Source organism: Lynx rufus, unplaced genomic scaffold (genome assembly GCF_022079265.1).
Source record: "Lynx rufus isolate CCGP_SWC_20201006 ecotype Redwood Valley unplaced genomic scaffold, mLynRuf1.p SCAF_5, whole genome shotgun sequence".
In the NCBI taxonomy this organism is placed as follows: Eukaryota; Metazoa; Chordata; class Mammalia; order Carnivora; family Felidae; genus Lynx; species Lynx rufus.
In genome coordinates, this window is record NW_025814867.1 from 75,419,560 (window position 1) to 75,446,621 (window position 27,062).

Here is a 27,062-nt window from a genome sequence, read left to right on the forward strand (position 1 = left end):
ATGTATGTGTTTCACCAGTCAAGTAAAAAAGTGATCTCTACTTTTCTGTGAATAAGGTAAATTTTGTGTGTGGGAAGGAAATTGAACTCTGCAGTTCTAAAAAGGGACCTCTGATAGGAAGAATAAGAATTGGATTCATTGTGTTTGTCACCATAATCTATAACTACAGAGTGCTTTTCAGGTTTTTTCGCAGTATTTTCATTAACATTATTTTATGTAGTCCCTTCAATTAAACTATGTAAACACATGCTTCTAAGTTTCTGTAGCTTTAAGAGAAATAGTGAAAAGAGAAGTGACTACAATGAGACTGATTTTTTTTTTTTTTTAAACATAATTGATTTAACACATGAATGTATGTTGGGTCTTTCCAGGTACTTTTTTTGGAAAAGTTAGGTCCTTTAACCATGATTGTAACTGTGGAGCTCCTTTAAAAATGCTGCTTTCAGGGGTGCCTGGGTGGCTTAGTTGGTTAAGTGTCGGACTTTTGATTTCAGCTCAGGTCATGAATGATCTCACAGTTCGCGTGAGTTTGAGCCCCATGCGGGGCTCCACACTGAGCATGGAGCCTGCTTAAGATTCTCTCCCTCCTGCCCCCTGTGTCTGCGTGTTCTCTGTCTCAAAATAAATAAACTTAAAAAAAAAAAAAAAAGGCTTTCAGAAATTACTTAATAGCCTTTTGAATGTATTTAGAGATGCCAAATAGGAATCTTTGAGGGTGTTTAGTTTTAGGAATCAGCCAAAAGTCTTTGTAGGCAAGTTTGGTAAATGGAGCAGGTGATCAAATACCATTTTGGTCTTGATTTATTGTTGGCTATAGATAATGAGACTTATTGTTATCAGTCCCTAAAGGCAGTTGTACAGACGGAATATAAAATGTTTAATGTTGGCAGCACTTTGGAACAGGTCTAGCCTCCTGTGAAACTACTTTTATGGAGCCAGCATTCACTTGAATGCATACATTTGGCACACTGTTAAATAACCAATATCATTATGTTCTGGTGTCTCTATTTAAATAGCAGAGTATATAATGTTTACTTATTTATTCTTCTACATGTCCTTACTAGCTTCTTGTCTATTTTTAGGTTAACGAGGTGGTCAACTTCATAGGAGGAATCTCTAAGTGTTTTTTCTATAATAATTTCATGGTTGTGAGTTTTCAACCTTTGAAAATGAAAAATATTGGGGGAAAAGGGAAGGTTGGTGGAAAATACTTTAAAGTTACATTTTGTAAATTTTACTCTGTGCTTTATTTTTAAATATGCCTTGCTTATCAGGAAGTCCTACAAACAAGCTCTCTACTGCTTCTCAGGCCTCCCAAGGAACAGGTTCCCCTATTCCTAAAATTCATGGAAGCAGTTTTGTAACATCTACTGTCAAGGTAATACTCTTACTGCATTATTACACTTTGCCAGTTTCTAAAGACAGTAAGTTCAAGCTCAGCAAGAATTCAAGTAGAATCTTCAAGCTAGTAAGAATCTTGAAGACCATCTACTCCAGACTCCCCTACCTTACTCTTGACCTTTTCCTAGTGTAGAAAGTGTTTTCTCAATACTTCCATCAGTTGGACAGTTGGTATCTATTTGAAAACTTACTATGATGAGGAGGCAGCTATTTTGGGGGGGGGGGGTCAGTTTTGTTACACATTTTTCCTCATAAAATTTTTCCTTACTCATCTGGCAGTATACATCTTTTCTTCCTATATTTGTACCAATAAGGAGTAAATACATTTTTTTTCTAGGTGTCAGCCATGTAGTTACTTGAAAATGATTCTTATCTTTCCACAATTTTTTTCTTTGTCCTCTCCCCCGCCTTCTTCAGAGTAAGAAGGCCTTTAAAATTAGAACTTCAGGTATGCTCTGACTTGTTCATCTAAGAGTGCTAGGTATCTGCTCATTGTTTAGCAAAGATAGTCCTTACTGTTTGGTTAGTTATTCAGCTTACTCATCATGGTCATGGCTGCCCAGAGACTTTGAGGTATAAACTCATGTGTGAGAAAGAACTAAGAATTCAGAGATCATCTCCTATGTGACTAGTGCTAACACAACATTTCTTATATGTAAGCAGTTAATGGTGATGCTGTTGAATAGTTTTCTGGTTCAAGGTGACATTTTTCTGAGTTCAGTGCTGTCTGTGAGCACTGTGTTACATGAATGCCTAAATTGTAATAATTGCCTTGAAGGCTGTAATTCTCTGCCAGTCTGTTTTTTAATGTTTGTTGATCTTTTCATTACACAGCTAAGCAGTGTTCTTAACTTTGTTACTTGTCCCTAATTTATGGCAAATTGCCTCTGAAATTTACAATTTGTATTTGAGAATTAGAGACAAGTGACAGTAATTTTGAATGTTGACCTTCATTGTTTTTGCATTTAATAACTCTTCAGGTTCTTTTTGTTGTCTTTTAAATACTTATTGAAAAATTTCTGCCTGTGTTGGGTATTTATTTGGAGTAAAGATAAGTCAAGTTGTGTAAGTACTATTGAAAGGGTATAAATACTAAAACACTCTAACCACCTGTTACATTTATTTATTTAGTGCCTAGACTCTAGGGATAGAAAAGAAATAAAGTACAGTGTCAGTCTTCTTCAGTGGCTTACGACCTGGCAGGGGACTAGACATGTACACCAATGAGTCAGTCAAATGTTAGATAAGACTCTACATTGTTAGATAAGAGTCTACATTGTATCTACATTGTAGATAAGAGTCAAATGTATGATAAGAGTCTTTCCAGCCTGTGAGGGGCACAGATGAGTAGGTTCTTGCCAGGTTATAGCCTTTCCTTGCGTTTGGTTTCTAAGACAATATTAAAATGCAAGTGTGGGGGCTTGGAAGACTCCAAAGAGTTTTGAGCTTTTAGTTTTCTTTTGTGTATTGGTTATGTTGCTAGAGGATGTCACAGATTTATATTAAATATAAGTGACTGGGATATCTGAAATCACTTATTGTATCATAATTGAACAGTGTATATTTTTACATACACAGCAGGAGGATTCTTTGTTTGCATCTATGCCACCTCTTTGTCCAATTGGGAGTCACCCTAAGGTTCAGAGTCCCAAGCCTATAACTGGAGGACTTGGAGCTTTCACAAAAGTGAGTATTTGTTAGGGCATTATCCCATGAGTTGATATGGTTTTGTTACATAGTAATTTTTGTGGCATATTGGAGTTGATGGACACTACCTTACTACACGTTACTTTTTAGTATGCCTCAATTCTTTTTTTTTTTTTTTTTTTTCAACGTTTATTTATTTTTGGGACAGAGAGAGACAGAGCATGAACGGGGGAGGGGCAGAGAGAGAGGGAGACACAGAATCGGAAACCGGCTCCAGGCTCTGAGCCATCAGCCCAGAGCCTGACGCGGGGCTCGAACTCACGGACTGCGAGATCGTGACCTGGCTGAAGTCGGACGCTTAACCGACTGCGCCACCCAGGCGCCCCAAGTATGCCTCAATTCTTAAGAGCTTACTTCTGCAACATGTTTTCATTTATTCAGTAGTGTCCACAGGGCAGCCTTTGGAGTCCAGCAAGATGGTAACTCCAGAGAGCACAAACGTTGTGTGTGTTTGTTTCTTCTGCCATTTGCCACCAAAATCCAGAACAAATGGACTAGGTTGGGTTTGCAGAAATACAGGATCAAATCCAGATCCTACTTGTGGTCCTTTTGATAGCTCTTATGGGCTATATTTAAGCAGGGTTTTTTTGTTTGTTTTGTTTTTGTTTTTGTTTTACTCTTCTGGTGGGGTCAATTTTTACAGAGCTTCATTCATTCATTCATTCCTACAAGCTGAATAGATTCAGATATTAGTGGCTTTTTTCATGGAATGTTTATTCAGTGTCATTATCATGTTTGTTGCCAGGTAATCATCAAACAGGAACCTGGTGAAGCCTCTCATGTGCCTGCAACAGGAGCTGCCAGCCAGTCACCACTCCCTCAGTATGTGACTGTGAAAGGGGGTCACATGATAGCTGTGTCCCCTCAAAAACAGGTCCTAACTGCTGGAGAAGGGACATCCCAGTCACCAAAGATTCAGCCCTCCAAGGTTTGAATTGGGTAGGGATGGGGAGGTCATTATGTAATTGAACATTATTTGCCTAAATAATAGGCAGGTGCTGACAAGATTCAGGTGATAGGATTGCTGATTCCAGGAAAACCTGTAGATGGAAGCCATGTTGGAGAAAGAAGCAAGTCAGTCAATGTTAAACCCATCTGCTCTTGCAGTAATCTTTGACAAGAGCAGGGGTGTGTCATGTAGAGGGCCCCAGAACAGTTGAAGAGGCAAAGGGACACTGTCATCTGACAATAAAGGTGATAGACTTCATGTACACAACTTCCCACTTGATTCAAGTGTAAAGGCCACGGGACCAAGGTCTACTGTTTTCTTTATTTCTGGTAGGCAAGTGCTACAGTTTACACCTCTGATGTTCAGGCTGTGTGATCTCTTTACTGACTCTTGACTCTTTTTTTTTTTTTTCCTGATTCTTGACCCTCGAGAGAATTTATTTGTTTTATAATTTGGAGATGTGAGGAATTAATATATCGAGAGAACTATAAAATTGCATGTAGATTCATGTTTTCCTGCATTGGTTGTGCTTATGAGTGCCTGTGTATGTCCTCTTCTCACACGCTGTCTGTAATTCTCAAACAGCCTTGTAAGGTGGATACTCTGAACCCCATTTTACAAACAAGGAAGCTGTGGCTCTGAGGGGTCAACCAACTTCCTTAAGAGTATATAGCTAACAAGTGACACAGGATTTGAACCTAGGTCTGCTGATTCCATAATCTTCCATTGCAGAGCTAATTAAAATTTGTGAGCCATTGTCTGGAACCTAAACACGCTTTTAGAACATAGTTAAATTATCTCATTTTGGGGGCAGATACATTGTAAAGCTATCCAGAATATTACATGAAGTGCTTTTCAACTTGAAAGCCAGCCTATCTAGGGATAGATGAATTGCTTTGAGAAGAGTACTTTTAAATAGAAAAATGGTTTTAGATATTTTGGTTAGTTTAGATAGCTACACATGAATTGAGACAAAAATTCATGTTCTAAAATCTGTATGATTCTAAAATTTATAAGAATCCATTAACCACTTTCCCAAATTTATCTGGTCATGACTCATCTGATGATTAAAATATATAGATACTGACGCTCAGTTGGTTAAGTGTCCAACTTCAGCTCAGGTCATGATCTTGTGGTTTGGGAGTTCAAGTCCTGCATTGGGCTCTGCACTGGCGGTGCGGAACCTGCCTGGGATTCTCTCTCCCTCCTTCTCTGCCTCTTTCCCACATGGACACGCATTCTCGCTCTCTCAAAATAAGTAAATAAATTAACTTTAAAACGTATAGATATAGATACTGAGGCCCCCATCTCAAACTTTCTGAATCAGAATCTTCTTAGGGGCCCTAGGAATCTGGATTTTTATTAAGCTATCCTGCTGACTCATGTGATTAGGCAAAATTAGGAACCACCAAGCTATAGCATCATATTTGACTTTGGGGCTTCTCTAGCCAGAATCACGAAGACAGGCACCCCCAACTGCTTCCCAGTGCTCCATTTTTTTGGCCTTAGGGGCAAGCCTTTTGGCAAAGTCCTTTCTGTTACTATTATTTGGGCTTGTTACTCAGACACATTTTACATGTTCTTCAGAATCTAATTTGCTTCACCAAAGATACATGGAATGTCTGATTTAGGTTTTTGAGTCAATATAGCATTGCTGTTTATGCTCAGAAGCTCTGAGCAAATTAGTTTCACTTTTTTACACTTTGCAGTTTGCAAATCCACTCCTCTGTGTTGCTGAACAACTGTATTGGCTTTCTTGTCACATTGCCACCTACTTAATGGCAATGCAGAACTAAGAAAAAATGGATGGGTTTGTGCTAGAACGCCCCGAATAGAGTTTAAGGGCACCTGAAAAAGGCATAGAAGAGTGTGAAAGAAATGCGCAAAAGCAGAAGACCGTGAGAAAAGACATTTCCTGTTTACCTAGGAAATTTAGTGTATGCTTTGGACTCCAGATAAGGAACTGTCTGCAAGTACAGACTGTCCCTGGTTATTGCTGAAGTGCCTGCCCAGAAACTATGCCTGCCCAGAAAGCAGAAGCGTGAGCAAAATGATACTGCTTTACCTTCCATTCAACCTTGGCCCAATAGAAATACAGCTTATCTTTTTTCATGAAAGTAGAGAGGTGCTGTTTTAAGGGACAGCTAAGTACTTAGTGGGTTCGTGTGAGAAAGAACCAGTGTGGCCTAGTAAAAAGAATGTGAGCTTTGGAGTTAGAGCCTTTTCCAGATCTCAGCCACTCCTTGCTTGTGTGAGTGACCTGGGCAGGTTTGTCTTCCTAAACTTTGTTTTTTCATCTAGTAAAAGGGAGTAATACCCTCCTCTGCCTTTCAGAGTTATAGGAGAATTAGAAACCATTGTACATGAAGGACTTAGCACAGAGCGAGCACTTAATAAATGATAGTAGCTTAAATGACTACGGACAAATCCTATGTAAATGTGCAGGAGTACCATGTACTTATCATTAAGTACTAAATCATAATTGGCCATACTCTTCAGTGTCTGGAGAGAAAATTGCATACATAGAATCCTTACTTTCTGGTTGTTAAAGTAAATTCTGACTTGCAAAGGTCTGTACAGAGCACAAACAAAAACACTGAATCAGAGCATGAATCAAAGTGAAATATTTACAACAATATAGAACAAAGGGTGTCTGCTTTGTGACACTAAAGGAAGTTAGGAATGCAGAGAGAAGTGTTGTGAATGGGAAAAGTTCACGTTCTAGGCCAAAGTGTTATATTGTTAAAAAAAAAAAAAAAGAAAAACTAATTTGAGGTTATAGTGACCTACTTAAGAGTCTTCCTTATGATGTCTGTAGACAGCTGTGAGTAGGATTTTCCCCAGTAGAATTCCAGACTTCCTCATTCTCTCTTTTTTCAAACAAGATGGGGGGAGTTGGGGGGTGCTAATCTTGCCAGTGGTATGCTCCTAGTGGATAAGCTCTGCTAATCAAAACTGCCCTCCTGTGGCCAACTTGGGATACCACATTTTATTTAGCTCTTGGGAGAGATTACATATGTCATATCCTGGAAATTTTGAAGCCGTTGAGTGAGAATAGAGGTTGATACAGCTGAGAAAAGCAAGTTAAGATGCATGGAGTTTTAGAAAAGAAAATAGGTCCAATCCATATGTTTTCCTTTAAGATTTTTTTGCTTTCTTTGTTGGTTTCGGAACACGAAAATAGGGGCGCCTGGGTGGCTCAGTCGGTTAGGCGGCCGACTTTGGCTCGGGTCATGATCTCACAGCTTGAAGGCTCATAGGTTCGAGCCCCATGTTGGGCTCTGTGCTGCCAGCTCAGAGCCTGGAGCCTGCTTCAGATTCTGTGTCTCCCTCTCTCACTGCCCTTTCCCCTGCTCATGCTCGCTCGCGCTCTCTCTCTCTCTCAAAAATAATAAACATTTTAAAAAATTAAAAAAAAAAGGAACATGAAAATAGATGATGTGTAATTTAGTTCATGCAGTGAATTATTAAATTTGATATATTCAGGAAATGTGAAGACTCTTGTCTTGGGAAAAAAAGTTTGACTACTATAAAAGAGAAATACAAAAACCAGAAGCCTAAGTTTTTGTCTCACTCATAAAAGACCAGTAGGCAGTTCTAGTATGTTGCTTCGACAATCATCAAGAACCTAGACATTCATGTCTTGTTGCTCTGCCATTCTCAAAATTTGGTTCTCAGGTTATGGGCTAATAAGATAACCATTTTATCTCATGCCACCATGTTTGCATTTCTGGCCAACAGGAAGAGAAAAGGAGGTGTAAGGAGGCATAACCCAAAATTTGCACTCATCACTTCTCTTCCTATTCTTTTAGCCAGAAATCAGAAGACCAGCCCTAGGCTGGGAAATATTCTATGTGGCCATGTCCACATAGCTAAAAACTGGGGGCTCTCTTACTATGAGAGAGAAAACAAGAATGGATATTGGGATTCAACTAGCACTTTGTGCCGTATTCCAAAAATGTTTTCCTATGTTAAGAAACTTTTTTTTCCATAAATACACAGAAAAGTTCTTGATTGGGGTGCCTGAGTGGCTCAGTTAGTTGAGCATCTGACTCTTGGTTTCACCTCAGGTTATGATCTCATGGTTTCTGGGTTCAAGCTCTGCTTTGGGCTCTGCGCTGACAATGTGGAACATGCTTGAGATTCTCTCTCTCCCTCTCTCTCTGCCCCTCCCCTGCTTGCTCATGTGCTTGCTCGCTCTCAAAATAAATAAATAAACTTTAAAAAAAAAGCTGATTAATAAAAAGAGTTTATACTTCCACATCTGTAGGGGAAGTGACTATGCCCAGCTCTGGCCACAGCGACACTCCATGTTGCATTCAGAATGAGGCTTATACAGTCAGAGTAGAGAGATCTGGATTGTTTTAACCATGCCAGTATAGCTGGGAGGATTTTTCTTCTCTAAGTTAACTTGCTTTTCCCTGTTGAGTCTTTGAGTCTTTTCTTCTTCCTTTCCATCCTTCCTTTCCATCCTTCCTTTCCATCCTGCCTTAAACTTACATGAAAGTGGAGAGACTTTTGTAATGAATCCTATAATGCCCATTACCCAGTTTCAACAATTATCAACATTTTGCTAATCTTATTTCTCTTTCTAGGATATTTTAAAGCAGATACCACCTGGTATATACTTTAATTTCTGTTTGACTAAATGAGTCTAGGATTTAAGACTAAGGTCCTCTGCCCTAGCCAAATGCTTATCCATTTGGCACTCTCTATCCTTTGCATCTCCATGTAGCCTCATAGATTACTGTTCTTCAGTTAATTATAACGAGTGCCATGGGGAGCAGCAGCTATCATTTACTGTGTTCATCATACTGGCTAGGCATTTGATAAACTTATCCTCATTTATGCCTCATGATCTTATCCATGTTTTATAAATGAGTTGTCTAAGGCTAAAGCTCACAAACATTAAATAACTTTTCCAGCTACAAACTAGTGGAACAAAACTGGGAGACCAGGTCTGACTGCTTATAAAGTCCTGTACTCTTTGTTCGTTACACGGTGATTTTTTTTTTTTAATTTTTTTTTTCAACGTTTATTTATTTTTGGGACAGAGAGAGACAGAGCATGAACGGGGGAGGGGCAGAGAGAGAGGGAGACACAGAATCGGAAACAGGCTCCAGGCTCTGAGCCATCAGCCCAGAGCCTGACGCGGGGCTCGAACTCACGGACCGCGAGATCGTGACCTGGCTGAAGTCGGACGCTTAACCGACTGCGCCACCCAGGCGCCCCAGTTACACGGTGATTTATAACACTGGATTAGGGGACCGTTTTCTTCACATCAGTCATACTGTCCAAGCATGTGGCCAGTGTGTTTTACTGTATTCACATTCTTTGAAAAGAAACCATGTATGATTTATTAATTATTTAACTTAAAAGTTTCATTCATCAGTTGCATGTTTATCATTTATCTTAGGTAATCCTGTTATTTTTAGTTGAAAAAAGATGCTAAAATTTCAGTAAAATACAAGGATATAATCAATACCCATGTATCCTCCACCCCAAATTAACACGTTCATATTTATTTCATCTCATATTTTCTCCTAGTAAAACATGACAGAGTTGAAGTCCACTTTGTTCTTCCCCAGAGCAACACTATCATGAATGTGAATGTGTAGCTTTCGAGTTCATACTTTGTATTGCATAAATCCATAGCCATAAATAACATGTAATGTTGTATATTTTGAAGATTTACATAAAATATATTTTTATATATATATTCTGTTTTTCTTCAGCTCCCCTTCCATTCAGGATTTGTACTGTCAGTCTGTTGATGCTGATACATGTAGTTCTAGTGTATGCTATTCCATTGTCTGTCTTATACCACAGTTTATCCATTACTCTACCTGTAGACATTAAGTATGTTGCTGCATGTTATAGGTATTAAGTTTGTTGACAGTTTTTTGTAATTATAAATAATGCTATCTTGGACATTATGTTCCCTTGAGCATGTGTCTAAGATTTCTCTAGGATATATTTCTAAAAGTAGAATTGTTACAACATGGAGTATGTGAATTTTCAATTTTAGTGGATATGCCAGTACCTCTCTGGAGTGGCTGTACAAACTTACTTTTCTTTCATCAGGGAACAGATAGATGTTCCTATTTCCCCAGACCCTTTAGCCACTTCTTGGTGTTATCAGACTTTAAAGTTTTTGATTCCAATCTGATGGGTGAGAAGGACTTATGCTTTCTCATTTTCACTTTTAGAGAGCAGGTCTTTGGGTATTCTTTTAATCTTGTAAAAGACTCTTTGCAACTAGTTCCTGGTGAGAAGTTCTTTTTTATGAAATAAAGAACTGGGAAGTGGAAACCCTGACCCAATTTACCATTAATTGAATTGTTTCTTGTAATTTAACATCCTCTATTGACTTTGTCTGAAGAGTTCTGTGGTATTTTCTTACTTGAAAGAGTTCACTTTATAATATTTTCAGAACCAGATATTTTCAACTTTCATAATTTGGGTATTGGGTCTTTTAAAAAAATATTCTTGCTTAGACCTTTTAACCAAATGTTGACCTTTAAGGAAATGAAAAATTAGAAGTATTTAGAAAAAGATGACTTTTCTTAAAAATCAGTTGGAAGAAGGGGCACCTGGGTGGCTCAGTTGATTAAGTGTTCGACTTAGGCTCAGGTCATGATGTCATGGTCTGTGAATTTAAGCCCTGCATTGGGCTCTGTGCTGTCATAACTGCTCAAGCCTGGAGCCTGCTTCAGAGTCTGTGTCTCCCTTTCTCTCTGCCCCTCCTCTGCTTATGCTCTGTCTCTCTCAAAAATAAATAAATATTTTAAAAATCTTAAAAAAAATTTTTTTTTCAATGTTTATTTATTTTTGGGACAGAGAGAGACAGAGCATGAACGGGGGAGGGGCAGAGAGAGAGGGAGACACAGAATCGGAAACAGGCTCCAGGCTCTGAGCAGTCAGCCCAGAGCCCGACGCGGGGCTCGAACCCACGGACCGCGAGATCGTGACCTGGCTGAAGTCGGACGCTTAACCGACTGCGCCACCCAGGCGCCCCTTAAAAATCTTTTAAAATGTATATTAAAAAGAGTTGGAAGCAAATACATTAAAAATATCAAGAGGTTATTTCTGGGGCATCTGCCTGGCTTAGTTGATAGAACATGCAACTCTTGGTCTTGGGGTGGTGATTTTGAGCCCCATGTTGGGGGTAGAGTTTACTTTAAAAATAAATAAAATTGGGGCGCCTGGGTGGCTCAGTTGGTTGAGTGTCCGACTTCGGCTCAGGTCATGATCTCACAGTTCGTGAGTTCGAGCCCCGCATCAGGCTCTGTGCTGACGGCTCGGAGCCTGGAGCCTGCATCACATTCTGTGTCTCCCTCTCTCTCTGCCCCTTCCCTGCTCATGCTGTGTCTCTCTCTGTCTCAAAAATAAATAAACATTAAAAAAAATTTTTTAAATAAAATAAAATAAATAAATAAATAAAATTTATGGGGCGCCTGGGTGGCCCAGTTGGTTAAGCGTCCAACTTTGGTTCAGGTTATGATCTCACAGTTTGTGGATTTGAGCCCCGCATCGGGCTCTGTGCTGTCATAACAGCTCAGAGCCTGGAGCCTGCTTTGGATTCTGTGTCAGCCGCTCTCTCTGCCCCTCCCCTGCTCATACTCCATCTCTCTCTGTCTCTCAAAAATAAATAAATGTTAAAAATAAAAATAAGTAAAATTTAAAAATAGGTTATATCTGGAAAAGTGAAAATTATTTCTTTGTATTTCTGTATTTTCTAAGTTTTTTTAAATTAAAAACACATAAAATAAGTTCTAGATAGTAGCAGGGGTTAAGACAAAAACTGTAGCTTTTTATTGTAATACTATCCAAAATGTGAGAAATGTTTTTCACATCTATCATAGGTATCATTTCTAGAGGATTAAATTAAAGTCATAGCTAGGACTTTGCTTTGTTTTTTGCTAGAACAGAGTGACTGTTCTGTTCGAAGAGTCCTTGAAAGGACTGAGAAGAAGCACTGCTGGATTCTTCTCTATTTTCAACAGGTCGTTGGGGTGCCAGTTGGGTCCACTTTACCTTCAGCAGTGAAACAGGCTGTAGCAATCAGTGGCGGCCAAATCCTTGTAGCCAAGGCCAGCTCTTCTGTTGCCAAAGCTGTTGGTCCAAAACAAGTTGTGACCCAAGGAGTTGCCAAAGCAATTGTGAGCGGAGGTGGAGGCACCATTGTTGCTCAGCCGGTGCAAGCCTTAACCAAGGCTCAGGTCACTGCCGCCGGCCCTCAGAAGAGTGGATCCCAGGGTTCAGGTAACTGACACTGTTGCGGGGCCCTTTCAGCAGCAGCTCTTTCTAAACTGTTCTTTGCTAGTGATTTTATTCAGTGTTTGGTTCTAAGAAAACCTGTTGGTTAGTGCTATAAGGAGTATATAAAAATATGTTAATCTTCTTCATGTAACATTTTACGTAGAGATCTGTAAGTAGTTTAAGAGGGGTGTGTGTGTGTGTTTTAGCAAGATTAATAGAAATAGAGGGTTTTTCTTGATAACTGCTTTCTGGTCTGACATAATTTTTGTTTGACCTTTTCTCCACTTTGGGTTGTATTCAGACTTAAAATCTTGGGATGGTCATTTATCAGCAGCATTTTGAGATACTAATGTATCATTATATTGTATACCTGAAGCTCATGCTGTATGTTAATTGTACTTGAATAAAAAAATTAAATTAAAAAAAGAAAACTTAAAAACGAAATAATAGGGGTGCTTGGCTGGCTCAGTTGGTACAGCATGTGACTCGATCTCGGAGTTGTGAGTTTGAGCCCCACGTTTGGTGTAGAGATTATGTAAAAATAAAATCTTAAAAAAAAAAACCCAAAACTAATTCCAGAAACAACTTTATATATTCAAAATAAAATAGGGGCACCTGGGTGGCTCAGATGGCTATAGTACCAACCCTTGATTTTGGCTCAGGTCATGATCTCACAGTTCATGAGTTCAAGCAGGTTCTGCCCTGACAGTGTGGAGCCTGCTTGGGATTTTCTCTCTTTCTCTCTCTCTCCTTGTCCCTCTCCCTCCCCTCCCTCCTGTTCCCTTCTACTCTCTCCCTCCCTCCCTCCCTCTCTCTCTCTCTCTCTTTCCCTGTCCCCCCCCCAAAATAAATACACTTGAAAAAATATAAAAAATAAATATAAAAGATTCATAAGAAAGAAGAAAAGAAGGTAGTAGATGTCCAAAATAAAGATTTCAGAGGTGATGAATTGCTGGTGATGACAAAGTCCCTTTGTGGCCTTAAAAAAGAGTGCTTGAGATAGATTGGAAGAAATGATCTTGGGAGTTTAGAAAATGAAGTACCTGAGAAGCCAGAGAATTAAACAGGTCATCTGCAGTGCTGTCACTGAGGATGACAGTTGTTGGCATACAGCAAGACTGAGTCAGGAGTCAGTCTTTAGCAAGTGAGGGGAAGTGACTAGGGGTTCAGTAAATGAGAGTAGAAAAGCAAGGGGTAAGGTGGTAGAGCCATGCATGATCCTAACAGGAGCCAGCAGGTTTTTCCTCTGGAATGAGGGGTGGTAATGGTCTGAAAGCCAAACTGGAGAGCAAAAAGGCGTCTCTTCTAGTCCTGGCCCTCATACACTGAGGTAAGATTAAAAAACAAAAAAACAGCTTTTAGCTAAGGGGCTGCGAGGAAGTCCTATCTTCAGAGGACTTTTAGTGTTTAGTTACACAAAAAGACATTAAGGTTGAAAGAGGTGGAGATTCTAAAGGGTGTAATTGACCACAAAGGGTGTAATTGACCACAGCAGGAATTCCTGGGGGCTTGGTGAAAGAGATGGGGGAGGAGGAGGGCCTGAGAAGGTGGACTCAGATCAGGAATGGAGAGCAGTTTGGGGCTGGACTTCCGGGTACGGGTGACAGACCAGAGAGGTTTGCTGAGATGCATATGGTGTAAAGTGGGATTAGTTCTGGCAGTAGTGGAGAGATAATGGCACTCAGTTTTAATATCAGTCCCTGATGTTTTGGGGCAGCTTCTAGGTTCTTGGTTGCCCAAACCTTGCACAGTGAAGTAGTAATGAGAAGGAGGACTAGTCCAGCAGGCTGGAGGAGGCCATGAGAGTCCTTTGCCTCTGGTGACTCACATGGTTCTGTATGCTTCATTTTGTGGGGATTTGGATTCAGAGCATTTGCAGAAGTTTTGATGTGTAAGTCTCCATTTAAGAATCTCATTTAAAGGCTTACAGCCCTGTGCATCGAGAAGTAAATTCTAAGGGATAAGCGAAAGCTCTTTGACATAGGTAAGACTTTAAAAAGCTGAATTATAGTTTCATAGTATATGTGCCAGTTGTTAACTGTGGCATTTTCTTAGTTCTTAGAAAGTGAGAGAGATAAGAAGTCTAGTTTCAAATCAGTAGATTCATTCATCACTAGCAATTGATTGAAGGGGCTTTAAACAATTGGGAGGAAATATATATTCATCCATAAATAAGGTGATTATTTCATTGACTGTCTAAACTATAGTACTTGTGAGAGTAAAAAGAGTTACTATTTTTTTTTTAATTTTTTTTTTTTTTAACGTTTATTTGTTTTTGAGACAGGGAGAGACAGAGCATGAACGGGGGAGGGTCAGAGAGAGAGTGAGACACAGAATCTGAAACAGGCTCCAGGCTGTGAGCTGTCAGCACAGAGCCTGACCCGGGGCTCGAACTCACGGACCACGAGATCATGACCTGAGCCAAAGTCGGAGGCTTAACCGACTGAGCCCCCCAGGCGCCCCAAGAATTACTATTAATAATCATTGGGACACAGGTATAAACTGGAACTGTTCTGGGCAAACTGGGACATATGGTCACCCTGTTTATGTACAAATACTCCTTTCTAGTTTACAGCAAGTTCTTCTAGTATATAGATTATTTTTTAGGTAGCAAGATATTTAAGACTGTCCACCTTGTGTATTTAAGAAAACTGTAGAGTTTACTGTTTATGTTTTTCAGTAAGTATCTTACTACGTCGTTTTAATTTTAGAGATAGCATTGACCTCAGTTCAAATTTATCATAACTGTTTTTCCTTTTTTTTTTTTTTCCTTTTCCCCTTTACCATTTTAGTAATGGCAACATTACAGCTACCAGCCACTAATCTGGCCAACTTGGCAAATTTGCCTCCTGGCACCAAACTCTACCTTACAACGAACAGCAAGAACCCTTCAGGAAAAGGAAAACTGCTGCTGATCCCTCAAGGAGCCATCCTACGAGCTACCAACAATGCTAGTTAGTCCATCATTAAATCTTTGGTTCTTGGGCTTCTGGGTATGTTCATTTCACCCACCCAGGGGCAGCTCTTACCTGTTTCAGGAAGCATTTCCATAGCTCTGTGTATGATGGTAGTATTTGATGGTATGATGGTGGTATTTGCCCACATGGATTTAAAACATACATGTAATTTAACTAGAAGTAGGCTTAAATGATCGTAGTCCTAGGAGGTGATACTGTTATTTTGCATTTATCTACTCAGAGTTTGGGATCAGATACAAAGTACATTGGAGAGATATGGCTACTGAAGGTGTGTTGAGAGAAACCTGTCCATGTGAACTGTAAACAAAAAAGAGTTCTTCCTTTTCAGTGATATCTAGAAATGTGACACCTGTGGAGAAGTTAGCTGAGAGCCTATATTTATTTTGGAGGGGATAGGAATAGGAGTGGAATCAAGTGTCTCTGCCTGCCATTATTTAGATGTGCATGTTAAGTTTGCTAGGTTTGGAGATGGAAAGAGAAATAGAGAGTCAGCCTTAGTGTACAAGCCTTAAAACCCCAAGGAAATCTGGTGGTTTATCTAGATTGACAAACTTTTGTTTTGACATATAGAGAAAACAATTTGGTGTTGGAAAGGAAAGGGTAAAGGGAATTATTTCCCTCTCAATCAGAAGTAAAATTGGTATAACCTCACACCGGTCAGAGTGGCTAACATGAACAAATCAGGAGACTATAGATGCTGGTGAGGATGTGGAGAAACAGGAACCTTCTTGCACTGTTGGTGGGAATGCAAACTGGTGCAGCTGCTCTGGAAAACAGTGTGGAGGTTCCTCAAAAAATTAAAAAGAGAACTACCCTGTGACCCAGCAATAGCACTGCTGGGAATTTACCCAAGGGATACGGGAGTGCTGATGCATAGGGGCACTTGTACCCCAATGTTTATAGCAGCACTTTCAACAGTAGCTAAATTATGGAAAGAGCCTAAATGTCCATCAACTTATGAATGGATAAAGAAGATGTGGTTTATATATACAATGCAATACTACTTGGCAATGAGAAAGAATAAAATCATGCCATTTGCAGCATTGTGGATAGAACTGGAGGGTATTATGCTAAGTGAAATAAGTCAGAGAAAGATATCATATGTTTTCACTCATATGTGGATCTTGAGAAACTTAACAGAACACCATGGAAGAAGGGAAGGGGAAAAAAATAGTTAACAAACAGGAAGGGAGACAAACCATAAGAGACTCTTAAATACAGAGAACAAACTGAGGGTTGATGGTGCAAGGGAAGAGGGGAAAGTGGGTGATGGGCATTGAGGAGGGTCCTTGTTGGGATGAGCACTGGGTGTTGTATGTAAGCCAGTTTGACAAATTATGTTAAATAAGATTTAAAAGCCCCTCCCCCCCCAAGTATAATTGGTATAATAGGTTCACTAAAAATTAGCCACTCTTGCCAAAATGTAGTGTGTGAGCTAGTCACCATTTTGTTCACTAACTATAATGGGTGATTTCTGCTCTCTCACCCTGGCATTTTTTCCTCCTACTTAAGCTGTAGTATATAAAAGATATGTAAGAAAAGGACAATGTGAGTATTCCACAATTCACCCAGAGAGCTATTTAGGTTTTAGTTTGTATATATTATGTCACCAAGTGGGAAGTAAAAAAAAATTCAAAGGCTTTAAAGTAGAATTTTAAAAGGAAAAAAAAAAAAATGGGGCCCTGGAGTCATTATAAATGTGAAGAAAATTAGTTTTTTCTGGGGCAGAGGGCAACAGAAAAGGTACTGTAAAATTACACTAAATTCCAGCAGTTTCACTGAAATCAAATGAGATGCCAGAATGTTTATAAGCACTTCTCTGAGCACATTCCAGTCAGCACTTGGTTAGAAATGTCACTATCACACTTTCTTGATGTCCCACACTAAGTCAAAACTCTTGTTAAAGTTAAGTTCTTCATTGTACCGAGAGCTGAACTAGTCAACTGTCCTTCAGTTGGAAGTAGATCAGTCTTCAGTTCTAGGATGTTCTTCTCACTCTTGTCACAGAATAGATACATTACAGAAAAGAAAGGAGAAAATAGAAAAGGGAAAGAATGTCGCTGTAAGGGAAACATCCCTCTGGGCTCATCTATCTTTCTGTTAAGCCTCTTAATACCTTTTCTGATGTTGCTGTCATTTCATTGTATTTTCAGACCTCCAGTCTGGCTCAGCTGCGGGCAGTGGTAGTGGCGGAGGCAGCGGTGGCAGCGGCGGTGGCAGCGGAGGTGGAGGAGGAGGAACAGGAGGAACTCAGAGCCCTGCAGGCCCTGGAGGGATATCCCAGCACCTGACTTACACATCTTATATCCTAAAGCAAACGCCTCAGGTCTGATCGTTTGTGACTGGTGTCTTTTAAATCCTTTGGTTCCTTAATAACTGCCTTTAATTATAGTGGATTTATCTTTACATCTCTGGGATCAGGAGTCAATACTAACATTTTAGCTATGTTATGAATCTATATTATTTTGGGCTTGTTTTATGTTGAGACAAGAGGTCCTAGACATTCAGAAAGACTTAAGTAACTTTCCCAAGATGTCTCTGCTAAGCCAATGATAGAATTTGGATTTAAACCCAGATCTTTCTGACTCAAAAAAAGATTTTTCCTATGCTTTTGGCTTCCAAATCCATGAGTTAGTGAGTAGTGTTCATGTGCAGTTGAAAATTTTCTCTTAGAAGGGAGTAACCAAAGAGGTACTATCAAGTTAAGGTATTTGGAGTTAGGTTGGATTCATGATTACGAACAAGTTTCTACTTTCTTTCCCTTCATTGCTAAAGTCTTGACTCCTCTTTAAGAATTTTTGTTCTCAGTGTTCTTACTAAGGATGGATAGTTATGAATCTTGAAAATTAAATCCAGATTTAAAGACTCGGTTGTAAAACTTGAGTTTTTAAGCAGCCTGCTCCACAGCTACTGTGCAGAGTTCTAAAAGTGGGGAGAGCTTTTGGGAGGGACCCTGAGAGCAGAGCCGTTCCTTACAATTATTTTGGCTGAGTTGGAGAATTCAAGGGGGGCATTGTAGCTTGTAACATGGGACCTTCTGATTGAAAGGGTCAGGACAAGTCATTTGAACTTAATAATTACTGAGTAGGTCTTTATTTGTTTCTAGGGCACATTTTTAGTTGGTCAGCCATCACCCCAGACATCTGGAAAACAGCTGACTACTGGGTCAGTGGTCCAAGGAACGCTGGGAGTCAGCACATCTTCTGCACAAGGGCAACAAACATTAAAAGTCATCTCTGGACAAAAAACCACTTTGTTTACCCAGGTAAATAAACACATACCCCAAATACAAGGTGGTTATGGCATTTATTAAAACTTTTACAGCTTATCCTTTTCCACAAAGAAATTAAGGTTGCCCAAGAAAATGAATAGTAAGGGGCGCCTGAGTGGCTCAATCAGTTAGGCATCTGACTTCGGCTCAGGTCATGATCTCCAGCTTGTGGGTTTGAGCCCCACATCGGGCTCTGTGCTGACAGCTCAGAGCCTAGAGCCTGCTTTGGATTCTGTGTCTCTCTTTCTCTCTCTGCCCCTCCCTTGCTCGCACTCTGCCTCTCGCTCTGTCTCTCTCAAAAAATAAACATTAAGAAAAAAAATGATAATAAAACAGTATAGAAAAATAAGAATAAAATCTTGAAATTTGGGAAAATACAAGTAGAATGAGAAGATAAGGCCAGAGTTATTAGATATGCAAACAGCTATGTCCTATATAATTAATAAAATTTGCCAAAGCAAATCAGAAGCATGATCAGTTATAAAATTCAGTTTGTGAGAGGCAAAACAATACCTACACATTTCCTTAGAAGAAACAGAGGTTTTCTTGATACTTCATTCTAAAATGTCTCTGGAGGAACTTCGTACGGGAGATTCTGAATAGTGTAGTAGGTGATGCCATCCACAGTATCCATGTACAGTTGATCCTTGCACAACAGGGGGTGGGTCAGGGGTACCAACCTCTCTCACAGTGGAGAATCCTCATATGACTTTTGACTCCCCCCAAACTTAACTATTAATAGCCTACAGTTGACCAAGAGCCTCACCAATAACATAGTTGACTAGCACACATTTTGTATGTCATATGTATTATATATTGTATTCTTACAATAAGCTAGAGAAAAAATGTTACTAAGAAGATCATAAGAGGGCACCTGGTGGCTCTGTTGGTGGAGCGTGTGTTCTTGATCTTGTGGTCATGCGTTCAAGCCCCATGTTGAGGGGTAGAGATTACTTAAAAAACATTAAAAAAAAATTTTTTTTTTTTAAGCGTTAAGCCAGCCCTGCATTCCTGGAATAAGCCCCACTTGTTTGTGACATGTTATCCTCTTTTAATGTATTGCTGGGTTTCATTTGATAAAATTTTGTTTAGAGTTTTTGTAAGGGTTATTGGTCAGTGGTTTTCTTTGTAATTCCTGTCTGGTTGTGATATCACATAAGTGAATGAGTTAGAAACTTTTCCCTCTTAAAAACAGAAAACAAAAACTTTTCTCTCGTTCACTTTTTGTGTAAAAAATTTTATGTAGAATTGGTATTATTTTTTCTTTAACTAGAATACACCAGTGAAGCCATAATGACCTGAAGTTTTCCTAATTGGGAAGGTTTTTAACTACAATTTCAGTTTATTTGTAGATACAGAACTATTCAGGTTATTTGTTTTACCTTGAGGAAGGTTTGGTAGGTTATATCTGTAAAAAAGGAATTTTTTCTCCATCATATATTTTTCATATTAGTACTATTTCATTTCTTTGAGTCAGATGCACTTAGTATTTTAAACAGATATGAGGCCCTAAAATTCTTCAGGCAGTTCTTTAAAATCTTAGCTTATTTCTTCCTACCTGCTTATGTTGCAGCTAGTGGAGTGACTTTCTTCCTGTTCTACCACTGCAGAACAATTACTGTTGCTTTTTTTCTTTTTTTAAGTATATTTATTTGGGGGGGTGGTGAGAATGAGTGTGGGAGGGGCAGAAAGAGAATCCCAAGCAGATTCCATGCTATCAATACAGAGTCTGACGTGGGGCTCAATCTCACAAACCGTGAATTGATGACCTGAGCCAAAGTCAAGAGTTGAGCTTAACTGACTGAGCCACCCAAGCGCACCTGTTGCTTTTTAATAAGGTATTATTTACATAAAATAATGCATAGACCATATGTGTACTGCTCAATGAGTGTTGACCAGTGTACAAACTCATGCAAGCACTGTCCCAGTCAAGTTACAAAACATTTGTCACTCTAAAACGTACCCTTTTTTTTTTTTTTTTAATGAACTATACTATTATGAACATTCTTGTATAGATGTTTTGTACTGTAAAATAGCTAGGTCCTAGGGTAAGTATATGTTAATAAGAAAGTTATAAGGTGGCGCCTGGGGTGGCTCAGTCGGTTAATTGTCCGACTTCAGCTCAGGTCATGATCTCGCAGTCTGTGAGTTCGAGCCCTGAGTCAGGCTCTGTGCTGGCAGCTCGGAACCTGGAGCCTGCTTCGGATTCTGTGTCTCCGTCTCTCTCTGCCCCTCCCCTACTCACACTCTGACTCTCTCAAAAATAAATAAAACATTAAATTTTTTTAAAAAATAAGAAAGTTTATAAGAAACTGACAAATGGTTTGCAGAGTGGTTGTACCATTTGACTCTCCCGTAAGTAATGTGAGTTACAGTTGCTGTTCATTCTCACCAATATGGGAGACTGTCATCCTTTTTAATTTTAGCCATTTTTGTATGACTAAAATTTTTGTATGTATCTTGCTCCAATGGCTACTACTTCTGCATTCTAATCATGGCGCTTCCAGTTACTAACTGTATGACCCTGGTAAAATTACTGAGCTTAACTTCTTCATCTGTAAAATGGGACTAAAATCTACCCTATAAAGTTTATGAAAAGATTCATTGACATAAGATACATGAAAGTGTTTTTGCCATTACTGACACACAGTTCTAGGGACTGATAAATGGTATCTGTTTGTGGGGTGTATTAATTTTGGGCAGTAAGCAGTCATTTAGGCCACGGGTCAGTGAACTGTGCCCAAGGCTTCCTATTTTTATGAATAATATTTTACTGGAACACAGCCACACCCGTGTAACAGTAGAGTTGAGGAGTTGAAACAAGGACCATATGGCCTTCAGTGCTGTAAATGCTTAATGCCATTTACAGGAAACGTTTGCTGAGCCTTAATTTAACCCACTAAAACTATAATTTGTTAATGGTACTACATTTGTTGAGCAATAATAAAATGCTAAGGTACTAGCCTAGAGCACTTAACTTACCCATTTAAATCTGGCCCATATTGTTTAGATTTTCATGTTTAAAGATTACACATATATTTAAGAGCATTTTAGACTCCATTATTTTGATAACAAATGACCTAGTTTCTTTGAAGTCACTATTGCCAAATAGTGACTTGTAAGTGCATTCATTCACTTGTTCTACATTAGAGGTAAAGGAACATTTGTATGTAAAACGTCATAAACTTGAGTGTTTATTGGAAAGGTGCACAAACACCTCCTATGTTTTTGATTAGCAAGACTTTCTTGGATGTGCTTTAATTCTTGGGGCCTGTGTATGTAAGGAATAAATTGCGCCTATAAACCAAGGCAGCATTATTACTTCAACCGATTTTGTTTCTGCAGGCAGCCCCTGGGGGACAGGCATCACTAATGAAAATATCTGATAGCACACTGAAGTCTGTACCAGCCACTTCACAACTCTCAAAGCCTGGAACCACAATGCTGAGAGTGGCAGGAGGGGTAATCACAACCGCCACTTCCCCAGCTGTGACCCTCTCAGCAAACGGTCCTGCACAGCCGGTGAGAATTAGCACAACAGTAGAAAACCATAATGAAACATAAAAGTATTAAGGTATTTAGCAGGTATGCCAGTGGGCCATATTCTATTAAAAAAAAAAAAAAAAATTGGAGTGGGGTACGCCTGGGTGGCTCAGTTGGTTAAGCATCTGACTTCGGCTCAGGTCCGGATCTCATGGTTTGTGGGTTCCAGCCCCATGTCGGGCTCTGTGCTGACAGCTCAGAGCCTGCAGCCTGCTTCAGATTCTGTGTCTCCTCCTCTCTCTGCCCCTCCTCTGTCTCTCAATAATAAATAAATGTTAAAAAAAAATTTTTTTTTAATTGGAGGGGCACCTGGGTGGCTCAGTCGGTTAAGTGTCCAACTCTTGATTGTAGCTCAGGGCATGATCTCGGGGTTCATGAGATCAAGCCCCATGTTGGGCTCTGTGCTGACAGTGCCTGCTTGGGATTCTCCCTCTCTCTCTCCTCCTGCCCTCCTCATCTCTCTCTCAAACTTTAAAAAAAATTAAAAATTAAAAAAATTAAAAATCAATAAAAAAATTGAAATATTCATATGCTATAAAATTTACCATTTTAAAGCATACAGTTCTGTGGTTTTTATTATATTCTCAAGGTTTTGCAACCATCACCACTTTCTATTTTAGAACATTTTTTTAACATTCCTAAAAGAAACTCCATACCCAGTAGCAGTCCCTCCTACCCCCAGTACTAGGCAACTACTCTTTGTGTCTGGCTTCTTTCTCTTAACAGTATTTTCAAGGTTCATCCAGGTTGTAGCATGTATCAGTATTTTTTTATACCTGAATAGTCGATATCCAGTTTTATGGCCATACCACATTTTGTTTATGCATTTATTTATTTTTTAATTGTTTATTTATTTTTGAGAGACAGAAAGAGAGTGTGAGCAGGGGAGGGGCCGTGAGAGAGGGAAACACAGAATCTGAAGCAGGCTCCAGGCTCCGAGCTGTCAGCACAAGCCTGATGTGGGGCTCGAACTCACGAACTGTGAGATCATGACCTGAACTAAAGTCGGATGCTTAACTGACTGAGCCACCCAGGCGCCCCTTGTTTATGTATTTATTAGTTGAAGGACATTTGGGTGGTTTCTACCTTTTGCTTATAATCAGTAATGCTACTATGAACATTTATGTTCAGGTTTTTGTGTAATGATAGGTTTTTGGTTTTTCTGGCTAATTGTAGGAAGGAATTGCTGGATCCTATCATAAACTATGTTTAACACTATGAGAAGCTGCCAGTTTTCTCAGGCAGCTACACCATTTTAGACTCCTACCAGCAATGTATGAGGGCTCCCGTTTTTCTACATCCTTGTTGACACTTGTTCTTTTCCTTTTTTTGTTGTTATATCCATTCTAGTGGGTGTGAAATGGTAATCATTGTGGCTTTGAGTTGCATTTCTCTGATAGCTAATGATAGTGAGCATCTTTTAATGTACTTATTGTCCATTTGTGTATCTTCTTTGGAGAAATGTCTATTCAGATTCTTTGCCATTATTATTCTAGATACAAGTCTCTTACCAGATTTACAAAAATTTTCTACCACTCTGTGGTCCATCTTACCACTTCTTTGATGATACTCTGTGAACCACAAAACTTTTTAATTTTGATAAAGTCCAGTGTAGTTCTTTTATTGCTTATGCTTTTGGTATCATAGCTAAGAAACTATTGCCAAATTCAAAATCATAAAATTTAAGCCAACATTTTCATCTAAGAGTTTTATAATTTTAGCTCATATATAGGTCTTTGATCCATTTTGAGTTAATCTTTATATGGTGTGAGGTAAGGGTCAAACTTCATTCTTTTGGATGTAGACAGTCAATTGGCCTACCAACATTTAAAGTCTGTTTCCCTTTTGAATTGTCTTGGCACCCCAGGGACTTTTTTTGAAGCTGATTTTGCTTGCTTTTTAGGCTTCATCTCCTACAACTACTACCTCTCATGCCTGTTATCACTCTACTTTGCATGTAGTCCCATGAACATAACCATGTTCTTTCATGCCTCTCTTTCTACCTACTATCTTCTGCTAAGAAACATTCATTTCCCCCTTTTCCTGTCTTGAATCTTGAAGATCCCCCTAAAGTGCCATTTTTGTACATGAAGCTTTTCCCAATACTCTCCTCTCCCCGGGGATCCCTAGGCAGAAATAGTAATTTTCCTCTCTGTTTTTTTTTAAAGCATACTTATTTATTCTGAGAGAGAGAGAGAGCATGGGCAAGGGAGGAGCAGAGAGAGAGGGAGAGAGAATCCCAAGCAGGTTCCATACTATCAGTGCAGAGCCCAATGCAGGACTCGCTCTCACAAACCATGAGATCATGCATGACTTGAGCCAAAATCAGGAGTTGGACTCTTTTTTTTTTTTTTTTAACGTTTTTTTATTTTATTTTTGAGACAGAGAGAGACAGAGTATGAACAGGGGAGGGGCAGAGAGAGAGGGACACACAGAATCTGAAATGGGCTCCAGGCTCTGAGCTGTCAGCACAGAGCCTGACGCGGGGCTCGAACTCACGGACCGTGAGATCATGACCTGAGCTGAAGTCGGACGCTCAACCGACTGAGCCACCCAGGTGCCCCAGGAGTTGGACTCTTAACCAACTGAGCCACCCAGCATCTCTTTTCCTCTCAGTTTTAATGGTGCCTTGTACCTATGCCTACTATACCATTCGTCAGTCAACCTGTTTTCCTTGAGGGTTTTTCTCTCTGGGCTTTAGGATTTAACACTGTGCCTGCCATGAAGTAGATGTTGGTTGAATGAATGTGACAAACATTATAGTGAGTTTTTAATAAAGCTCATTTTATTCCACTTTTATATTCTGAGATTATGTCCTCCTTTATTTGGTATTGAAATATCCTTTTATAAAGTGACGTAGTAGGTGGTGAGGGTTTTTTTTGTTTTGTTTTTTGTTTTTTACTGTGATCACACAATGATGCCTCCTTGTTTTATAATTTTTTAACTTTTCCTGGTCTGTGAAATCTTTAAAAGTTTAGGAAATACTAAACTAGAGAGGCGCTCTTTTTAAATGTATGGTATTTAATAGGTAGGTAATACAATAGCTAATAGATAACATGTATTGGGTATGCTATCTGCCAGTTACTGTTCTGAGTAAGTTACATTGCTTTCTTCTTAATTTCTATTATTTTCCACCCTGTTTGTGAGCAGTCAGAAGGAGCAGCTCCCAGTTCATCATCTGCTGTAGGCCCTGTAATAAAAACTTCTGGGCAGCAGCCAGTGTGTGTGAGCCAGGCCCCCGTGGGAACCTGCAAGCCTGCTGCTCCCTCTGTCATCAGTGCCACGTCCCTGGTGCCCACACCAAACACAATCTCTGGAAAAGCCACCGTATCAGGTCAGTTGTATCATAATATTTTTTCTCTCTCCCTTCTTTGCGCTAGAATATTTTGGTCTTAAGCAGTATTTTGTATAAGTTAAAAAAAATTAACCCAGCAACATTTTCCACATAGCTGCTTTTCAGATAATTTATTTTTCTTTTAAATCTACGCAAATGGGGCGCCTGAGTGGCTCATTCGGTTAAGCATTGGACTCTTGATCTCAGCTCACGTCTTGATCTTAGGGTCGTGAGTTCAGCCCCACATTGGGCTCCACACTGGGCATGAAGCCTACTTAAAAAAAATAATAATAATAAAATAAAATCTACATGTGAATTTTTAAGTCTGAGCTGGTTTCATGGATTGAATAATAATTTTTAAGTGACATAATAAAACTTTAGCCATCTGGAACTCTGGAGTATTTTAGCTGCTTTCATAATGTAATTTTGTGGAGAACTGAGAGTTTACTCTCCTTAAAGTAACATTATCTTTTTTTTGTTTCATCATCAGTTTTGAATGGAACATGTTACAAAACATTATCCATACTCTTTGCTTTCATAAACAAAGTATATAAATTACCCTTGATGACTCCAAGTCATGATTTTTAACATTAGTTATTATACTGGGTAGTGTTAGAGTGATGTGTATGAGGCCTGGTAAGGTGTATATTTTTTGTGCCAGCACTAAATGGTCCCAGAAGAGTGTGTCTTTTACTTCTTTGGTTAACTTGCAGCATAAATCCTGGAGCCAGGTTGCCTTAGTTAAAATAACTTGCTTCATTTTCCTTGGCTGAAAATCAGGTTGATAATAATACCTACCTCATACAGTTGAGAGAATGAAATGAGTTAATATGTAAATGGTTAGAATGCTGTCTGACATGTAGTAGCTGTTATATAAATAATGGCTGCTATTAGCGTGTTTAATGTTGTGTAGTCCACATTCCTTTTAATTTTAAGATCTGAAAAGCTGTGAAAACCAAAGGTGTTTTTTTGTTTCTTTGTTTGCATAACTAATTTTAGTGTGAAATCTGACCTTCATTGACAGGCTATTTGTACAACTTAAAATGAAAATTTGTGTTTTGCCACAAAAATACTAAGGTGTTTGGATGACACTGTGTGGCCCCACATGCCAGGGGACTGATATAATATACAGCATTGCTTCTCAAACTGAAAGATCAGTTTTTCTGCTTGTTTTTCTACAATCTAATACAGACAGATACTTCTGTAAAATACTGTAAGAACGTCAGCAGGGGTGCATGGGTGACATTAGTCAGTTAAGCATCCAACTCTTGGTTTCAGCTCAGGTCATGATCTTGCAGTTTCGTGGGTTTGAGACCCACATTGGGCTCTGAGCTGGCAGAACAGAGCTTTGGCAGAACAGAGCTTGCTTGGGATTCTCTCTCTTTCCTCCTCTGTCTGCCCCTCCCTCCACTTGCGCTGTCTCTCTCTCTCTCTCTCTCAAATAAACTTTTTGAAAAAATTATTTTTAAAATGTCAACAGCAATGTCACAATGTTACAAAAGTTTCCAAACACTCTTAGTTTTTGTATTGCCTTGTTGTAGATTGATAAAAGCTTATTGGGTTGCACTGACAGAAAAAACTGTCGCTGAGATATATGTTACACACACACACACACAC

General features: G+C 39.2%; 1 protein-coding gene across 3 annotated transcripts in view; it reads left to right on the forward strand.

Moving 5' to 3' along the window:
* Nucleotides 1-27,062, forward strand: part of YEATS2 (YEATS domain containing 2) — a 113,541-nt gene that overhangs the window by 63,447 nt on the left and 23,032 nt on the right. For 2 of the 3 annotated variants that reach the window (XM_047099033.1, XM_047099035.1), the window contains exons 13-21: nt 1,275-1,378; nt 2,980-3,087; nt 3,854-4,036; nt 12,064-12,322; nt 15,112-15,273; nt 17,451-17,623; nt 18,404-18,562; nt 21,914-22,090; nt 25,262-25,445. In XM_047099033.1, coding sequence (XP_046954989.1) covers nt 1,275-1,378; nt 2,980-3,087; nt 3,854-4,036; nt 12,064-12,322; nt 15,112-15,273; nt 17,451-17,623; nt 18,404-18,562; nt 21,914-22,090; nt 25,262-25,445 — 1,509 coding nt within the window. The remainder of the gene's footprint in view (nt 1-1,274; nt 1,379-2,979; nt 3,088-3,853; nt 4,037-12,063; nt 12,323-15,111; nt 15,274-17,450; nt 17,624-18,403; nt 18,563-21,913; nt 22,091-25,261; nt 25,446-27,062) is intronic. The other variant, XM_047099034.1, reaches the window with a different exon arrangement.